The following is a 16,216-nucleotide window of genomic DNA, read 5'->3' as shown; positions in this document are numbered from 1 at the left end:
ACACATTCGGTACCAATATGTAGAGGTGCTAATATACACTCTATTGGTGCTTTTACATTGCATAGTACCCCACGGGTTAGGTCGGATCAGCTCACCTTACTTTGTGTATTTGTGCTGCCTACTGCTGTGACATCATACAAAAAGTGGGAGCGAGCATCGTTGGAATACAGTGTTTCCATACATTCATTTATATGTCACTCTGCCACAAAATCAAAATTGACCACAACAAATAGATTTGTCTCACATGATGTTTCTGTACAAACACCCGTGGCATTGTCAGTCGATGCGCTCCTTTAAAGGATTAGTCCATTTTCTTAAAAGAAAAATCCAGATAATTTACTCACCACCATGTCATCCAAAATGTTGATGTCTTTCTTTGTTCAGTCGAGAAGAAATTATGTTTTTTGAGGAAAACATTGCAGGATTTTTCTCATTTTAATGGACTTTAATAGAGCCCAACATTTAATACTTAACTCAACACTTAACAGTTTTTTTCAACGGAGTTTCAAAGGACTATAAACAATCCCAAATGAGGCATAAGGGTCTTATCTAGCAAATTTTTGACAATAATAACAATAAATATACACTTTTAAACCACAACTTCTCGTCATGTAGATCCGGTCGTGATGCGCCAGCTGACCCCACGCAATACGTCATGACGTCGAGAGGTCACAGAGGACGAACCCAAAACTTCCGCCCCAGTGTTTACAAGCATCTTGAAAGAGGACCGTTCCTACGTTGTTGTATGTCAACTGATACTAATTAATGTCTTTGTGGCAGTTTATTGTTTACAATGGTCCGCAAATGTGCGTTTTATATATGTAACACGTGACCTCCCTACGTCACTACGCATTTACGTTAGGTCGCGCTGGACCGGACCTACACGAAAAGTTGTGGTTTAAAAGTACATATTTTTTATTTTTCTTGTCAAAAATGACAATCGTTTTGCTAGATAAGACCCTTATGCCTCGTTTGGGATCGTTTATAGACCTTTGAAACTCCGTTGAAAAAAACTGTTAGGTGTTGAGTTAAGTATTAAATGTTGGGCTCTATTAAAGTCCATTAAAATAAGAAAAATCCTGCAATGTTTTCCTCAAAAAACATAATTTCTTCTGGACTGAACAAAGAAAGACATCAACATTTTGGATGACATAGTGGTGAGTAAATTATCTGGATTTTTCTTTTAAGAAAATGGAATATTCCTTTAAGTTGCAAAAATGCCATGCATAAGTTACATTCGGACGTGCAAGTTGGGATGTGCCATTTGGTAAAAATCTGAATTCTGTATGTGCAAAGGTATACTTTTTGAAAGGGCTCAGTGACATACAGAAACCATTTGACCTTTTATGACCGTTTTTGAGATTAGATTTTTTCTGAAAGTGTGCATGTTTGCACAGGTGCAATTAAATGTGTACCGGTCCTGGGCTGTTTCTGTTGGCTGTCTGGGAAACAGGTCGGAGTTGAATCCCTCTTTTAATTCGTTGCATCATCTCATCTACAGCCTGCTGCCTTACGTCCTTCTCTGTTAGATGTACACAGAAAAGGAGTTTGATTAAAACAGATTTCCATACATTCTGAATGAATATTACTTCAGTAATATCCATAATGGCAATTTTAATCGCACAGGTCTGTTGCGTATTCACACAGGGGTCGCACTAAATTTCACATTAATTTTCATCAGCAAACACTTTAGATACAGAATTATATTATATATATTCAAGCAAACTAAACAAATAGCTGTGATGGTTACTATTTTAGCTAGAATGTACGAAAACATTAAATAAACGTTGAACTGTTGGGTGTATTGTTGTTTAGTGGCCTTGACAAACACTTTAAGCCATTACTTCATTAACTAAAAAGTGGATATTATCTACCTACCAGTTATTGACTGAATGATAAAACCTCAATTTATAAATGTTTTTGCAGTTAATTTCAGACTAACAGTATAGGGAAAAAAACCTTTAATACATGGAGAACCCATGAAAGAAAACTGCATTGTTCAAAAAAGTATCTAAACCTACCCAGCACTTATATTTATTATGTGAAAGAATTTCACTCAATCTATTTGAAAGCCCACCGTTTCTTAACATTTAAACTCGGTGTGAAAGAAACTCAAATGGGTACAAAAATAAAGTGAAAGTTCACCAGACAAATTCTACAAAACTGAAACCCAATCCATAATTCGAGAATTGTAAAATTGGTATTTGCATAAATGGGTAATGACTTCTCCAAAACTGTACAACAGTGTTTGTCCTTCAGCAAAAGGCTTCCAGTCTGTTTCGCTTTTCTTTTTGAGGCCTTTTGAGTTAAACCTGAAAGAAATAGTTCAAGACAAACTTGAACTTGACCCAAGTCTTTATTCCTACCTGTTGCTATGACGAGAAACGAAACTTTCACACTTTATGTACATTAATTACATTCCGTCTTTCTGAATAAAGTACACCGTTTTAATCCACACTTAACTCCGATCAAAAAGGTCATCATGAATGTATGAAATCTTTTCGACGTTCACACAATTTGAAATGGGGCAGCGCTATCTTTACTAATAAAATGACACAATAGCAAAACCTTGAAATATCAGCCACCCCTGATTAAACGATCATTTTACGTAATATTTGCATTTATTAATTTCCACTAAGACGCATGCATCCTCCTTAGAAAAAGCTAAATCTTTAAAATGAGCAGGTTTATGGGAAATGAACTCTGGATCTTCGCTTTTTACCTGGGGCTTTTTCAGAAGAGTCCTTCTCCACTAATGGGATTTCAGTGTTGACATCTTTCTTCTTACGAAGCATAGACAATAATGAGCTGCGATAGACAAAAGGCAAAGAGTGAAAACACGTAAATTAGATCTATACAACAAACTGCATTTCTGTCTCTCTGTAAAACAAATTCCAAAAATCACACAGCGACCTTGTTCCTCCACTGAAGTCAAATTTGTGTTAAAGGGACATTCCACTTTTTTTGAAAATATACTCATTTTCCAGCCCCCCTAGAGTTAAACATTTTATTCTTACCGTTTTGAAATCCATTAAGCTGACCTCCGGGTCTGGCGCTAGCACTTTTAGCATAGCTTAGCACAATCCATTGAATCTGATTAGACCATTAGCATCGCACAAAAATTAACCAAAGGGTTTCAATATTTTTCCTATTTAAAACTTTTTTAAGACTTTTCTGTAGTTACATCATGTACTAAGACTGACAGAAAATTTAAAGCTGCGCTTTTCTAGGCAGATATGGCTAGGAACTATACTCTCAAACTGGCGTAATAATCAAGGACTTTGCTGATGTAAAATGGCTGCAGCAGGCGTAGTGATATTACGCACTGCATGAAAATAGTCCCTCTGGTTACTTTCAATAGCAGGGGACTATTTTTGGGCACTGCGTAATATCACTATGCCTGTCTTAGTACATGATCTAACTACAGAAAAGTCAAGTTTTAAATAGGAAAAATATTGAAACTCTTTGGTTATTTTTAGCGTGATGCTAATGGTCTAATCAGATTTAATTGATTTTGCGAAGCTATGCCAAAAGTGCTAGCGCCAGACCCGGAGATCAGCTGAATGGATTCCAAAATGGTAAGACTCAAATGTTTAACTCTAGGGGAACTGAAAAATTTGCATATTTTCAAAAAAAGTGGAATGTCCCTTTAAGAAACATGAGATGTGTCAGAGCCGATGGTATAGTAGGCAGGGCTCTGACATATAGTGCAGATGCACTTTCACCGACCCAAGTTCGATTCCCGCCTCGTCGTCCTTTGCCAATCCCATACCCGTCTCACAAGGTCTATTAAATAAAGTCAAAGGGCCCCAAAAAATAAACTATAAGACTTAATGAAAGTTAGAAACTATTAAAATAATGTTACTCCCATGTGATGCTTAACAAGGAATTTTTAAGGTGTAGCCAATCTGTGAAGATGGATAAACTATGTATTCTGAACCAATAATAAAACCCTGCACAGTTACCTTTCGTTCAGACCACCAGCGACTTTCTTGCTGTGTGTCTCCCGTCTCTTTCAATGAGGTCATTAGGAGGCATCTGGTTGTTATAAACAAACAAGGTACTGTCCACTCCAGTAACTGGCGAAACACGGATGGTGTAAAGCTTCCGAAAGTCGATCATCATTTGCAAAGGTACCCCAGTAACCCCAATGGTCAGGTTCGCTGATGTTGCCGGAAGTTGCTTCCATTGAAATGAATGAGGTAATTTCGCTTAGCAACTGCTAGTCGCTGGTGGTCTGAACAGCAACTACTATCGTGCAGCATATATAGACATTATCACTCACCTAAGAGGGTTACTTGAGGGAGCAGAAGGTGGTGGTAGTGGAGGAGGTGGTGGAGGAGGAGGTGGAGGGGGTGCTGGGACGGATGGTGGTGGGTTGGAGACCTGCTGAAGCTTCTTCTTTAGTTCCTCCACTGCAACACACAAAACACTTGGATGGATAACATTGCTGTTAGAGATGTACGTCTGTAGCATATCTGCAACAATCTTAAACCAGCACACTTATGTTACCCATCTGGTAGAGCATGATGCACGCAACGCCAAGGTCCTAGGTTTGATCCCCGAGAATACTCAAAAACTGTACCTCTGAATCTGAGGTCCTTGGCTTCGGTTTCTGCTTTAGTGTATTTGTGCTGCCACTCTTTTCTTTCCTCCTCTAGCAGTTCTGTTTGTCTCTCTAATGTCGTTAGCTGCTTCTTTAATTCATTGGTTTGTATTTGCTCTTCAAGAGCCTTCACCTAAAACAAGCACACACAGAACAATTATTACATACAAAATCATATAACCAAACACCAAAAGAAGCACACAATGCACATACTACAGCATCCAATACACACAATTTGCATTAAAGAACACCTCATTGCTAAAAACAATGTTATTTTCTGTATTTGGTGTAATACAATGTGTTTGCTTGGTTTATCGTTCACTCTCTTCCTAAAATGCATGGATTTAAAGAGCGCTGTGTCCCTGATTGGCCAGCTAATCTGTACGTTGTGATTGGTCTGAATACCTCTGACCTCAGCTGGAAACGTGACGCTCCTTACAATGTTTGAAAGATTCGGTTGCTAACAGGATTTACAGGCTGTGAGTCCGAAGCGGGAGGAATTATGATAATGTTGGTTTCTACTACATCACCACTCCCACAATCCGTTGCCTACAATCCGTGTGTTTGTTGTAGTCCAAGAAAAAAAATTACGTTGGACACGATAACTCGCGTCATAGTTTACTTTGGGGTTTGTACCTTTTGCATATCGTTAACATGTACTAATACACAATTACACAACAAAGGAAATGTAAAATCGTGAATTGGACAATAGGTGCTCTTTAATGTACAATATGTTGAAGCTCACGTAACACACGCTGTTTCTGCATTTCTGATGTTAATCTGGAGCACCTATAGAGTAGTATTACATCCTTTATATGTCCAAAGAGTCTTTAGTTTAGATTTATAAAAGAAAGATTAGCTTTACCGAATCTTTCTGAAAACGTACGAAAAAATGAAGAAGAAGGAGTTATAACGCGGGAGGAGCGAGTACGAGTCATGCAACACTATACAACGCTGTTTAACTTATGATTCACTACATGTTCGTGTCATTTATATAATATGCATGCGTCTATTTCCAACATAAGACAGAAGTCTTACTTACCGCATGCAACTCATGAATCGGGTGGGAAAATCCAGCGCATCAAACACACAAGCAAAACTCCGCTGCTACCCCAGATAATAAACTATATCCATTGTTTTCATAAGGCTGGCTTTCTTCTCCTTACATCCAAAAACACACTTCTTCTTTCGTGCCATTGTTGAGTTTTGAAATTAAACAAAGCTATGTGGCGTGATATGATGTTTGCAAGTTCTAGCGTCTCCCGCTGATTGACGGGTGGGCGGGGTTTTCCGGGGGAAGTGCCCATATGAAGAAGTGATACGTATAGAAAACCCCTGAAACGTCAGCTGGACCTGTAATCGGAAAAAAACTTTCCGAAACTTGTACGAACCCTGGCGAGGTGACCCTGAACAACAAATTTCCAATGTGTAATATGCATGAAAGCTCAAATAAAAACAACAAACTGTTCTCAAACTGATACGTGTGGTTGCTAAGGGTGTTGCTAAAGGTGCAGTGATAAATTAAAGCGTTGGGTGAAGCGGCCATAGCCGTGTTTTATCATGAATAAAGCACAGCTATTGACCAATCAGAATCAAGGATTGTAACTAACTGTGTAAATAATGTTTTTATTTGTATTTTTAGAAAAGCATAAGTTTCTTTTAAATGGAGGGTGGTTAGGGTAAGTCTACAGTATATGCATTTAGCTGTATATAACTAGCTCTTCAATGGATTGGCCACCTGTCCAAGGTCACCTATACATAGATATTCGGTTAGGCGCCCTCCATTATGGAGATGAAAATGGACACATTATGTAGGAAATGTTTTCTACATTTTGAGGACACTCCACATGTCCTTGTAATGGAAATGGTTAAAATATAAACAATTATGTTTAATGAAAATGTGAAAAAATCTGAGTACTGAATAGGTTCCTCGCTATTGTTAGTGGCTACAAAACAGCATTAGCTCAATACAAAAAACCTTTTTATAAGAATTTTTTCATAATGATAAAAGTACCAGCATATGTGTGTGAGAGAGATACTAGATGGTGCCGATGGGCTGTGAGGTTTGATTTGAACGGTTTATCCGTTATTATATGTGTCTCATTACACTGGAGGACACAGACGAGATGATATGTGTGTTACCTGCTGTTGATGCTCCAGTCTCTGTGTCTCTAGAGCGTGTGTTAGTGTGTTGATCTCTGCCAAAGCTTTCTGAAGCGCCTCGGCTGGACACACACTCTGAGTCAGCATCTGGCTTTGTCTTTTGAGCTTCTTTTGTTCTATTAGCATCTTCACACACCCACAGAAAAAGCACAAGAATGCATAAAGCACACATTTACAAACCACATAATTCACACATTCCAGAAATGTATAAATATTTAGAGTTCCTAAAATGTTACTTTTTGATGAAATTCTTATTAAATGTATTGCTTTCACCTCATGCGCAAACTTCTCCGCTTCAGAACGAAGGTCTCTCTCAAGCTTTAGATCCTCCTGTAAGGTCTCAAACTCCTCCAGGGCATAGTGAGAAACTAAACACATGAACAGTTTTTATAGCATATAGCAGTTTTATAGCATTGACTTTTATTGTCTTTATACTAAATTAGCGTAAAATGGGATTGGTAATATATGCTGGTTATTTACTAACAAGGTGCAAAATAAATAACACAGGCGCAACAGCTGATTTCCATAATGACGCAACTCTACTAAGAGCAGTGCAAATTAGTTCAGGGTGCAAATAAGCAGAGCTGATGAGGTGCGGGTGACTAAGGCCTGATGCGCTTGAGTTCAGCACCACGGACATCGCACCGGAAAATTCGGGGTGTGAAATCCCAGCTAACAAAGCCATAGTACAACGAAAACAACTGGAGGACAAAATATTAATGTTCACAAGAAGTTCTGAAATGCTTGAACTTGTGTGACTTCTCCTAGTGACTCCTTTACCGTATTTTCTGGATTATAAGTCGCACTTTTTCATAGTTTGGCGGGTGCTGAAACTTCTAGTCAGGTGCGACTTACTGTACACGTCAAAATTATTTCATATGAACCAAGAGAAACCATTACCATCTACAGCCGCGAAAGTCCGCTCTATGCTGCTCCTGTGTTTATGTAATTCAATGAATTCAGTGATGTGGAATGACTTCGGACCTTTTTGAACTTGATTTGGCTTCTCGTGTTAATTTAGCCTATTTAGCCTCTCAGGTATGTTCTGTATTCTATTGTTTATCGTGTAAATAACTGTTAATGTTACTTTAACGTTAACATACACCTATTCCGGCTGTTGTTCTGTGCTATTGTTTGTAGAATAACTTGCCTTTCCAGATTAAATGTCTGTTCTTCGTCTTGGATTTTGTGAAATCATTTTCTAAATAGTCCAATGCGACTTATATGTTTTTTCCTCTTTAACACACATTTTTGATCGATGCGACTTATACTCCGGAGCGAGTTATAGTCTGAAAAATATGGTAATTTCCTCCAGCAAATAAAAAATAATATGGCTTGGCAAACAATATTTTTAAAAAATATATGTTCCTCTGGCATTCAAAATAAACTGTTACATGTTAAAAAACCTTTGTTGTGCAGTCACGTGTAAAAAATGTTAGCGTACTGATATCTCACTCAGTTCATTGGCTTTAAAAGCCATTTAATCTGAACTTTTGAGGGAACTAAATTTCGATGACGTTGTGGAAGAGTTTTACTGAAAGAAAATCACGAAAGTTATCCATCAGCTAAGGTAAAACCAATGTATTTTATTAAGCCATTTCTGTCAGCTCTTGGCACCTTAACTCTTTCCCCGCCATTGACGAGTTATCTTGTCAATCTGAAATACCGCTATTATCCACCAGGTGGCTCTTCCGCAACTTATAAAACCTGGAAGTATCGCCCTAGGGCAGGGATTCCCAAAGTGTGGTACGCGCACCCCCAGGGGTACGCGAGCTGCCACCAGGGGGTGCGCGAGAGGAAAAATGTAATGGCGGTCTGTTTCTTTAAGTGGGATTTTTCCATACAATAAAAAAAAAAAAATGAACAGTAAACATTTCCTTTGTAATCGCTTTTATTTTAAATAAAAAACTATAATTTATTAGTTTTTGATAGAAACGTAGAAGACAGCTGCTGTCTTTTTCTACGCACTGCTCTTCGGTTATGCACTGCAGCCGCTATATGCGTGCCAACTCGTTTCATTCATTCCATATATATTATAAATATGCTTAACTGACTGAAATCAGGGAAACTGTCATGTGGGACGTCTTATGATAAAGTTGTTAGTCACGAAGGAGGAGAGGGACCAAGAGAGAGAGACTTTTTTATGGCAAAAATAGAAATAATGAAATGTGACGAGACATGGGCACAGGATACGCGAGCAATGTGTTTTCATGCATGGTAAAGAGACCGCCAATGAATTATATAATAAAATACATAAATACTTACTGTAGAGAACTTATTAAAAGCTTTCATTTAATTTTGTTTGAAACTTTAGCTGTTATAATGAATCTGCAAACTATTATACACCTTTTGTGCGAACAGTAAAGGCTTTCGTTAATGTGTTTGATGGGTCTGCACGTGACGCACTGGTAAACATGAGGAAACCTCTCATATGTCATCTATTAGCTGACGGCAGTAAGTGTACCTTTTTTACCATAGTAAACTCGAATGGCGTCTAAATATCACAGTGGTTAAACGCATACACGGGAGCGCGCATCATCTACGCTGAGCGTAGTTTCAGATGGTGCAATAGGCGTAAATATTTTTCACAATGTTGGACGTAGCTAAGCCCGACGTAGGACTATTACACCCAACTTCTTAACGTCCGGCTAGTGCAACCGGCCCTTGGTTATTTGCGCATGATTAAACATGAGTATTTATGGTGAGAAAATAAACTTTTTTGGATTTTTTTTAAAATGGGGATTGGGGGTGCGCCTACCCGGTTGGGACATAGAAGGGGGTGCGCAGGAAAAAAAGTTTGGGAACCCCTGCCCTAGGGCAAACAGCTGTGTTTATGTTTTGAGGATTACTCAGCAGCTGATCTCTAATTTGATCTGAAATTTTGCTCAAAATTTGGTGTTTTTGAAGAAACCTACCCATATTTGAGAGGTTTTAAAAAGAGAATGAAGGTAGGATGAAAGTTTTTTTTTTTAAAGCAGAGGGTCTATTCTTTCATTTAATATATTGTATGTATGTTTACATATTTAAAGAAGAGTATTTTCTTGGAGGCAATAAACTTTTGTGAAAATCATGAAAAATGCTGGCGGGGAAAGAGTTAAGACACACTGTTATTGCTGTCAGACGAGATTCTGTGAAACTATACCCTAATATGTCATGATTTAATGCTGTTTCATAACTCTTAAGCAACTGAAACAATTTGTTATGAAATTTAAACGCAATTGTAAATCCTGCATGATGTTACAGGTGCAACACCGTTGTCAAAAATATGTGGTGGAGGGCCTTTGAGACGGTCGTGCCCGGGGCACATCAAAGTCATAATCTGTCCCTGATCTATTAAGTCTGTTTTTTGACTGAAGACCCCTGGCTGGTTCCAAAAATGTACAAAATAATTTAAAAAAGATCATGTTAAAATGTCTATGGTACAAGTATTTTTACACAAAGACAAAAATTAAGTACATTAACAAGGATGCTGTTTTCAAAAGGCTCCAAAACATGCATGAAAATCATTTATTCTGATGTTGTGCTATTTTTGTAATTATATGCAATTAGCAAGCAGAAGGTTTGAGAAATCACATAGCTTTGTACCAGAATCTAGCATTGCTTCTGTTCATTGTGTGTAAAAGCCCATACTAAGCCGCTGGTGTCATTATTACATTGACCTACAGAGTGTGTGCACTGTTTCACAGTACAGAGGTTAATGTCTATGAATGTGTGAATGAGAAAAAAGTAAAGAGAGAAAAGTTCATGTAAGATGATACAGTAGAAAGCCGGAGCACGACTGACCTCTGTTGTATTTTCCCAAGAGTTTCTTTTGTTGAATTGTTTCAGCTATCAAAACAGTATTATCATGTTTCTCTTTCAGGAGCTTAAGAGAAGGAAGAGGAGAGTGAGAGAGAAAAAAGACAAATATTTAGATAATAAAAGATGCGTTTTTTAAAGAGCATGTGTGAGATTTAACATCATTCTCACATACTTCCTGTCTGGTTTGACCGAGCTGTTCTCTTGTTGTCTCCAGATCAAAAGCTATCTGCTTCTTTTCTGCCAAGATCACCTCTAGTTTATCCCTTAGCTCTGCCACAATCACATAAAGAAATCAGAAATCAATTAAAAACAAACTGAATGAGTAAATACAATCAAAATAACTGCACATATGTCTATCAGCATTAACATCATGTCCTCATTATATCATATATGTTTACAGGCAAAGTGATACTAATTGTTTTGCTGCATTAGCGTCACCAAACACAATAAAAACTTTCAGATACCCCTCATTCACATTATTGTAGTGATGCACAATATTAAAGAGCACCCATTTATTTGCTAAAAAAACTGTAATTTGTGTATTTGGTATAACACAATGTGTTTGCGTGGTTTATGGTTAAAAACCCATTATTTTCCAAATTGCGTACATTTTTGTAGCTCCATATTTTACTTTCTTCTTGAAACGCACAGATTTGAAAAGCTCTGTGTCCCTGATTGGCCAGCTAATCTGTATGTTGTGATGTTGGCCTGAATACCTTTGAAGTCAGCCGGAAATGTGACGCTCCTTACCATGTTTGAAAGATTCACGCACAATGCAATACTGACAGGAGTTAATTTACAGGCTGTGAGTCCGAAGCGGGAGAAATTATGATAATGTCGGTCTTGTCTACATCACTTATTCCAGGAAGTAAACTCTTGCCTACAATTCATGTGTTTGTTGTAGTCAAAGAAAAGAGATTTACGTTGGAGACGATAACTCGCTTCTTCGTTTACTTTGGGGTTTGTACCTTTTGCATATCATTAACATATATTAATACACATCTACACACCAAAGAAAAAAAAAAATAGGTGCTCTTTAAATTTTCCGATATCTGATAATTAAAATAACTTCTTTTAGTCGATAGCCCATATAAGCCAGCAAAAACAGTTACTTGCTTTTAGATGGCAGTCTCTGTATGAAATAAATATATTGAATTTTTTATTACAGGTAGGCAACAAAACTCTTCGGCCATCAGTAGTGATTGTTTTATTGTCTTTTGTTGTTTCATTGCCACCAATAAAGGGATAGTTCACCCATCATCAATTCCTCACGCTCATGTTGTTCTAAACCTGTATACGTTTCTTTTTCCATTCTGAAAGTCAATGGGTATTGTCAACTGTGTGCTTACCATCATTTATCAAAATACTATCAAAAGAATAAAGAAACTCCTATGGGTTAAGAACATAATGAGGGTGAGTAAAGACAACAACAGGTAGGCTACTATAATATTGACGTGCCGATAATATTGTGCATCCCTACCTACATCACTGGTTGAGCCAATGCTGTTAAGTCTGGCCCAGTCCAGCCACTTGCAAACACAGCCACTTCAAAAACACCCTCAGTTAATTTAGCAATGCATTGTGGGAAAATGCAATGACACACCTGTGATGACAAGCTGACAGTGAGAGGAGTTACAGACATCCTCCTGTGAATCGTCATCTTCCTCATCATCAATACTGATCTCAGCAACGACATCCGCATTAAGATGGGCTAAATATATCATACTCTTCCTCTTCAGAGACCGGTTCTGTTTGTTCAACTGTGGGAAAGCATTAGAGATAACAGGTAACACTTTAAAATAAAGTTGTATTAGTAAACATTAGTACATGCATTAAAACCCCTTAAACTCTATAGACCTGCCTGCGGGTCCAAAACTGCATCATCAAATTAATATATAAAAAAAGTTTTCTGTAAAGTAAGACAATTTTTACCAATTTACTCCAAATGATGTGGGTAGATGAATCTTTAAAATTCAGGCATGACCAATTCTGCAAATATTAAATTTATACTGCAGAGCATAAACAAACATAAACAATATAGTTTTTCTTGTTTATGTTAGTTAAAGGGGACATATAATGAAAATCATGACTTTTTCCATGTTTGAGTGCTATAATTGGGTCTCCAGTGCTTCTATCAACCTAGAAAATGTCAAAAAGATCAACCCGGTAACTTAGTTTTGGTAAACCATTCTCTGCAAGCATGTGAAAAAAAGAGGCTATTGAAATTTGGGACCCCTTGTGATGTCATTAGGGAATCTTATTATAATAATAAGTTTCAATTTTTAACAATCCACCATCAATGGCGATCAGGGTTTGCATTTAATCAGCTCATTTGCATTTAAAAGGACACACCAAAAAGCAACACATTTTTGCTAACACCTAAAAAGTGGCAATTATAACATGTTATAATAAATTATCTATATGGTATTTTGAGTTAAAACTTCACATATGTACTCTGGGGACACCAAAAATGTATTTTAAATCTTAAAAAAAGTCTTGTGAAATGTTCCCTTTAATACGGTTATTCATGTTAGTTCATGGTCCATTAACTAATGGTAACAATTTTTATGTTTGATTTTAAAAATGTATTTGTAAATGTTGAAATTAATATGAACTAAGATTAATAAATGATGTAGAAGTATTGTTCATTGATAGTTCAATTAACTAGTTGTTAACAAATACAACCTTGTTACCGAAAAACAAAAGAAAGACCCAATGTAAAAACAGTGTACACAACCAATGCAAGTACATCCATGGAGGGCAATGTCATCACATTTATAGGAATAATCAACGATAAAAATGGCACCTGTAATACTACGATGAAATGATATAAAACCCAAGCAGGTGATTTTCTGTGTTTGCTTCGGAGTGAAAAGATATGAGAAAATCAAATCAGTACACCAGCAGCATGTAGACGGACCAACCCACTGGAACCCCAGCGTGCGCCTATGCAATTCCCCTCAATCACACGCATCGAAACACACAGCATGAACACTCTCGAAAAGAGCAATAATCAAGGGCAAAATAATAGACATTTCATTACACATATGCAGGAGCAGCACCGGACCCTCCTGTTTTCCTAAATAATTACAGCACGCTATCAGGGATGGCCATAGACTCCCTACTTTTCCACATGTACATACCTGCATCGGAGAAATGTTACCTTTTGGAACATCTAATTAAAGTAATTTAAGTCTGGTCATTCACACTTTAATTAGGGAGGACACTTAATGGAAACTCAGAGAGCCAATGGGGGTGGAAGCATGCAAATTAGTCCTGGATGACATTCTGGTCAGGGAGAGAAAAGAGCGAGGCAGGGATGAAATGTCCGCTCTTTAACAAGCCCTTTATTAATGACATCCAAGTGAGGACGCACAGCACGTGAATCCATTTCCCAACGCTGTCCTTCCCTCTGAATGCATCTTTTAAAAACGCAATCAACAACATATAATACAGGGATAAACGCACGGACACACGCACATACACACGCGTTCGCTCTGCGATAATCATCTAGCTTTGATGAGAGCGCCACTGCGAAATTACACAGTGGCACAAATCAGACTGGCGTCACGATGTGGCCGAGCCCCTCATCTCCTCTGATCACACATCAAAAACAAAATGTCATGTGTTTGGATTGCACTTTGATTTGACTGCCACCACCCGCAAACCCTCATCCATTACTGCTTTTTAATTTAAAACGTTCCGGAGTTTAAGAAATTGATTATGATTTTCGTTTCGCTTTTTTTGCGCTGCCAGCCTTGGGATCTTTTGGCAGGTGAAATTACAGCCGATATAGACAATATATCAAACAGCTGAAAAGCAGAGACTATTCGAGACAATTTCGTTCCTCATTTTCCAATCATACCTACCAACATTTTTGGACTAATTTAAATGTAAATTTGGGATGAGCCAATGCTATAATTTTCACAACGTAGCCTTCACCTTTTTAATGTGAAGGTGCTTTGTATCACCCAACATGTGGGTTAAAATGCAAATCAAATATGCTTTGAGAAAAAGTTAAAAGTCATTCAAGGTTGCACACTTGTAACAAATGGGTTGACTTCAGCTTGATTTTTCACATGCCTTATCACTTTTATTCAATACTACACTATAAAAATGGGACATAAACACAAAGATGAGGAAATGTTGGTGAATTGAGGGAAATTAGAAAAAGCTAACTGTCTGTTTTTCTACGACAGGAAACACAGAAAGAACATACAAAGATAATGTATAGTGTTGCATTAATAGTTCAATCCTGTTAGTCTAAATCAGGACAAAGGCCAGAAGATATCAACTTTATAAGATGATAGCACCTGACTATTGATTTTGATTGGTCAGCCTGAACTCACCAGAATTTGTACATATTTTATGAATTGGCTAATTTTAATCGTGCATAAACGTTCGATTATCATAAAGTACCATATGAAACCCCACCCCTAAACCCAACGTCACATGGGCAAAGGCCAATCATACAAAAATGTAAGAATGTTGTCATATGTATAAATATGAATTAGCCATCTGGTAAAATACGTATGATTTGCCATGACATAGTGTTGGTTAAACCCAAATGAACAATACTGTACTATACTTTAGCATTTACTATAGTAAACTGAAGTGACATTCATATTTACTATAGTGTTATATGAAAATTAAAGTATACTATAATACAGTTTATCAATTCACTAATAAAAATACTCTAGTTTACATTAACTGTGTAGTAATTACTAGAAGTGTAGTAACTACTATAGTACTATATAAAGAGTTTGGTTCCAAAACGCGATAAACGGCATAAAAAAAACATTAGTTACCACCAAAATCAGTATTGTATCTGGTCAGTATTAAAAAGTACATTTTTAATTTTACGCCAAAACGCGATAAACGCCAGTCCTCCTTCTCTGCAGAATGCAATAAATCTGCTCAACAAATCACAGCGTACCGTTCCACGCATTGTAAACAATAATGGTGGCACGTTGAATACAAACGGAATCCTAGTTTTCCTCATCTACTTTGTACTTCGTAATCAACAAACAAACAAAAACAAAATAATACTTTTATTGGGATTGATAAACCTGTGGTGGTTTTCTGTGGCAGGGAAGAAACATAAGCCACTCGGGCACTCGGGCAAAGGAAAAATGCCGGCTGTTGTTCTCACACGACACCAACAAGCTTCTGTCATGCTAACACTTTGACTCCAGGGGATTATATGAAAATCTTTCCATTATTTTACTTGAAGTCAACGATAATCGAGCAGGACCAAAACATTTTACAGCTGATCGCTGTCAAAAAAAATTCAGCAATGACGTCCCAAGGATGACAGCAGCAATGAAAGTGTTCTTAATATGACAAAGTAAGTGTTTTGATTAATTACTTAATTAATGTTAATTTTTTTAATCAGTGTATACAACTAGTCAACTAAATGAATATAACATGCTCACTAAAAACAGTTGGGTTAAAAATAACCCAATAAATAACCCAATGGTGGGTTACTATAGCACCGACCCATTGTTGGGTTATTTTAACCCAATGCATTGGGTAGAAAGTTTAACCCAATTAGTTGGGTTATGAAATAACCAATTTGTTGGGTTATTTTTGCAATGCTGTTTTAACCTCATTATTATTATTATTATTATTATTATTATTATTTAT

General features: G+C 37.2%; 1 protein-coding gene across 1 annotated transcript in view; it reads right to left on the bottom strand.

The window, feature by feature from the left end:
- shtn1 (shootin 1) overlaps nt 1-16,216 on the bottom strand; it is a 41,725-nt gene that overhangs the window by 11,682 nt on the left and 13,827 nt on the right. The window contains exons 5-13 of the mRNA XM_065244911.2: nt 12,174-12,330; nt 10,743-10,840; nt 10,553-10,634; nt 7,043-7,137; nt 6,749-6,895; nt 4,586-4,739; nt 4,286-4,415; nt 2,723-2,808; nt 1,416-1,522 (exon numbers count right to left, since the gene is read on the bottom strand). Coding sequence (XP_065100983.2) covers nt 1,416-1,522; nt 2,723-2,808; nt 4,286-4,415; nt 4,586-4,739; nt 6,749-6,895; nt 7,043-7,137; nt 10,553-10,634; nt 10,743-10,840; nt 12,174-12,330 — 1,056 coding nt within the window. The remainder of the gene's footprint in view (nt 1-1,415; nt 1,523-2,722; nt 2,809-4,285; nt 4,416-4,585; nt 4,740-6,748; nt 6,896-7,042; nt 7,138-10,552; nt 10,635-10,742; nt 10,841-12,173; nt 12,331-16,216) is intronic.

The sequence above is a fragment of the Paramisgurnus dabryanus genome, chromosome 17 (assembly GCF_030506205.2).
Source record: "Paramisgurnus dabryanus chromosome 17, PD_genome_1.1, whole genome shotgun sequence".
NCBI classification, from domain to species: domain Eukaryota; kingdom Metazoa; phylum Chordata; class Actinopteri; order Cypriniformes; family Cobitidae; genus Paramisgurnus; species Paramisgurnus dabryanus.
This window is presented reverse-complemented; position numbering and strand designations above follow the sequence as displayed.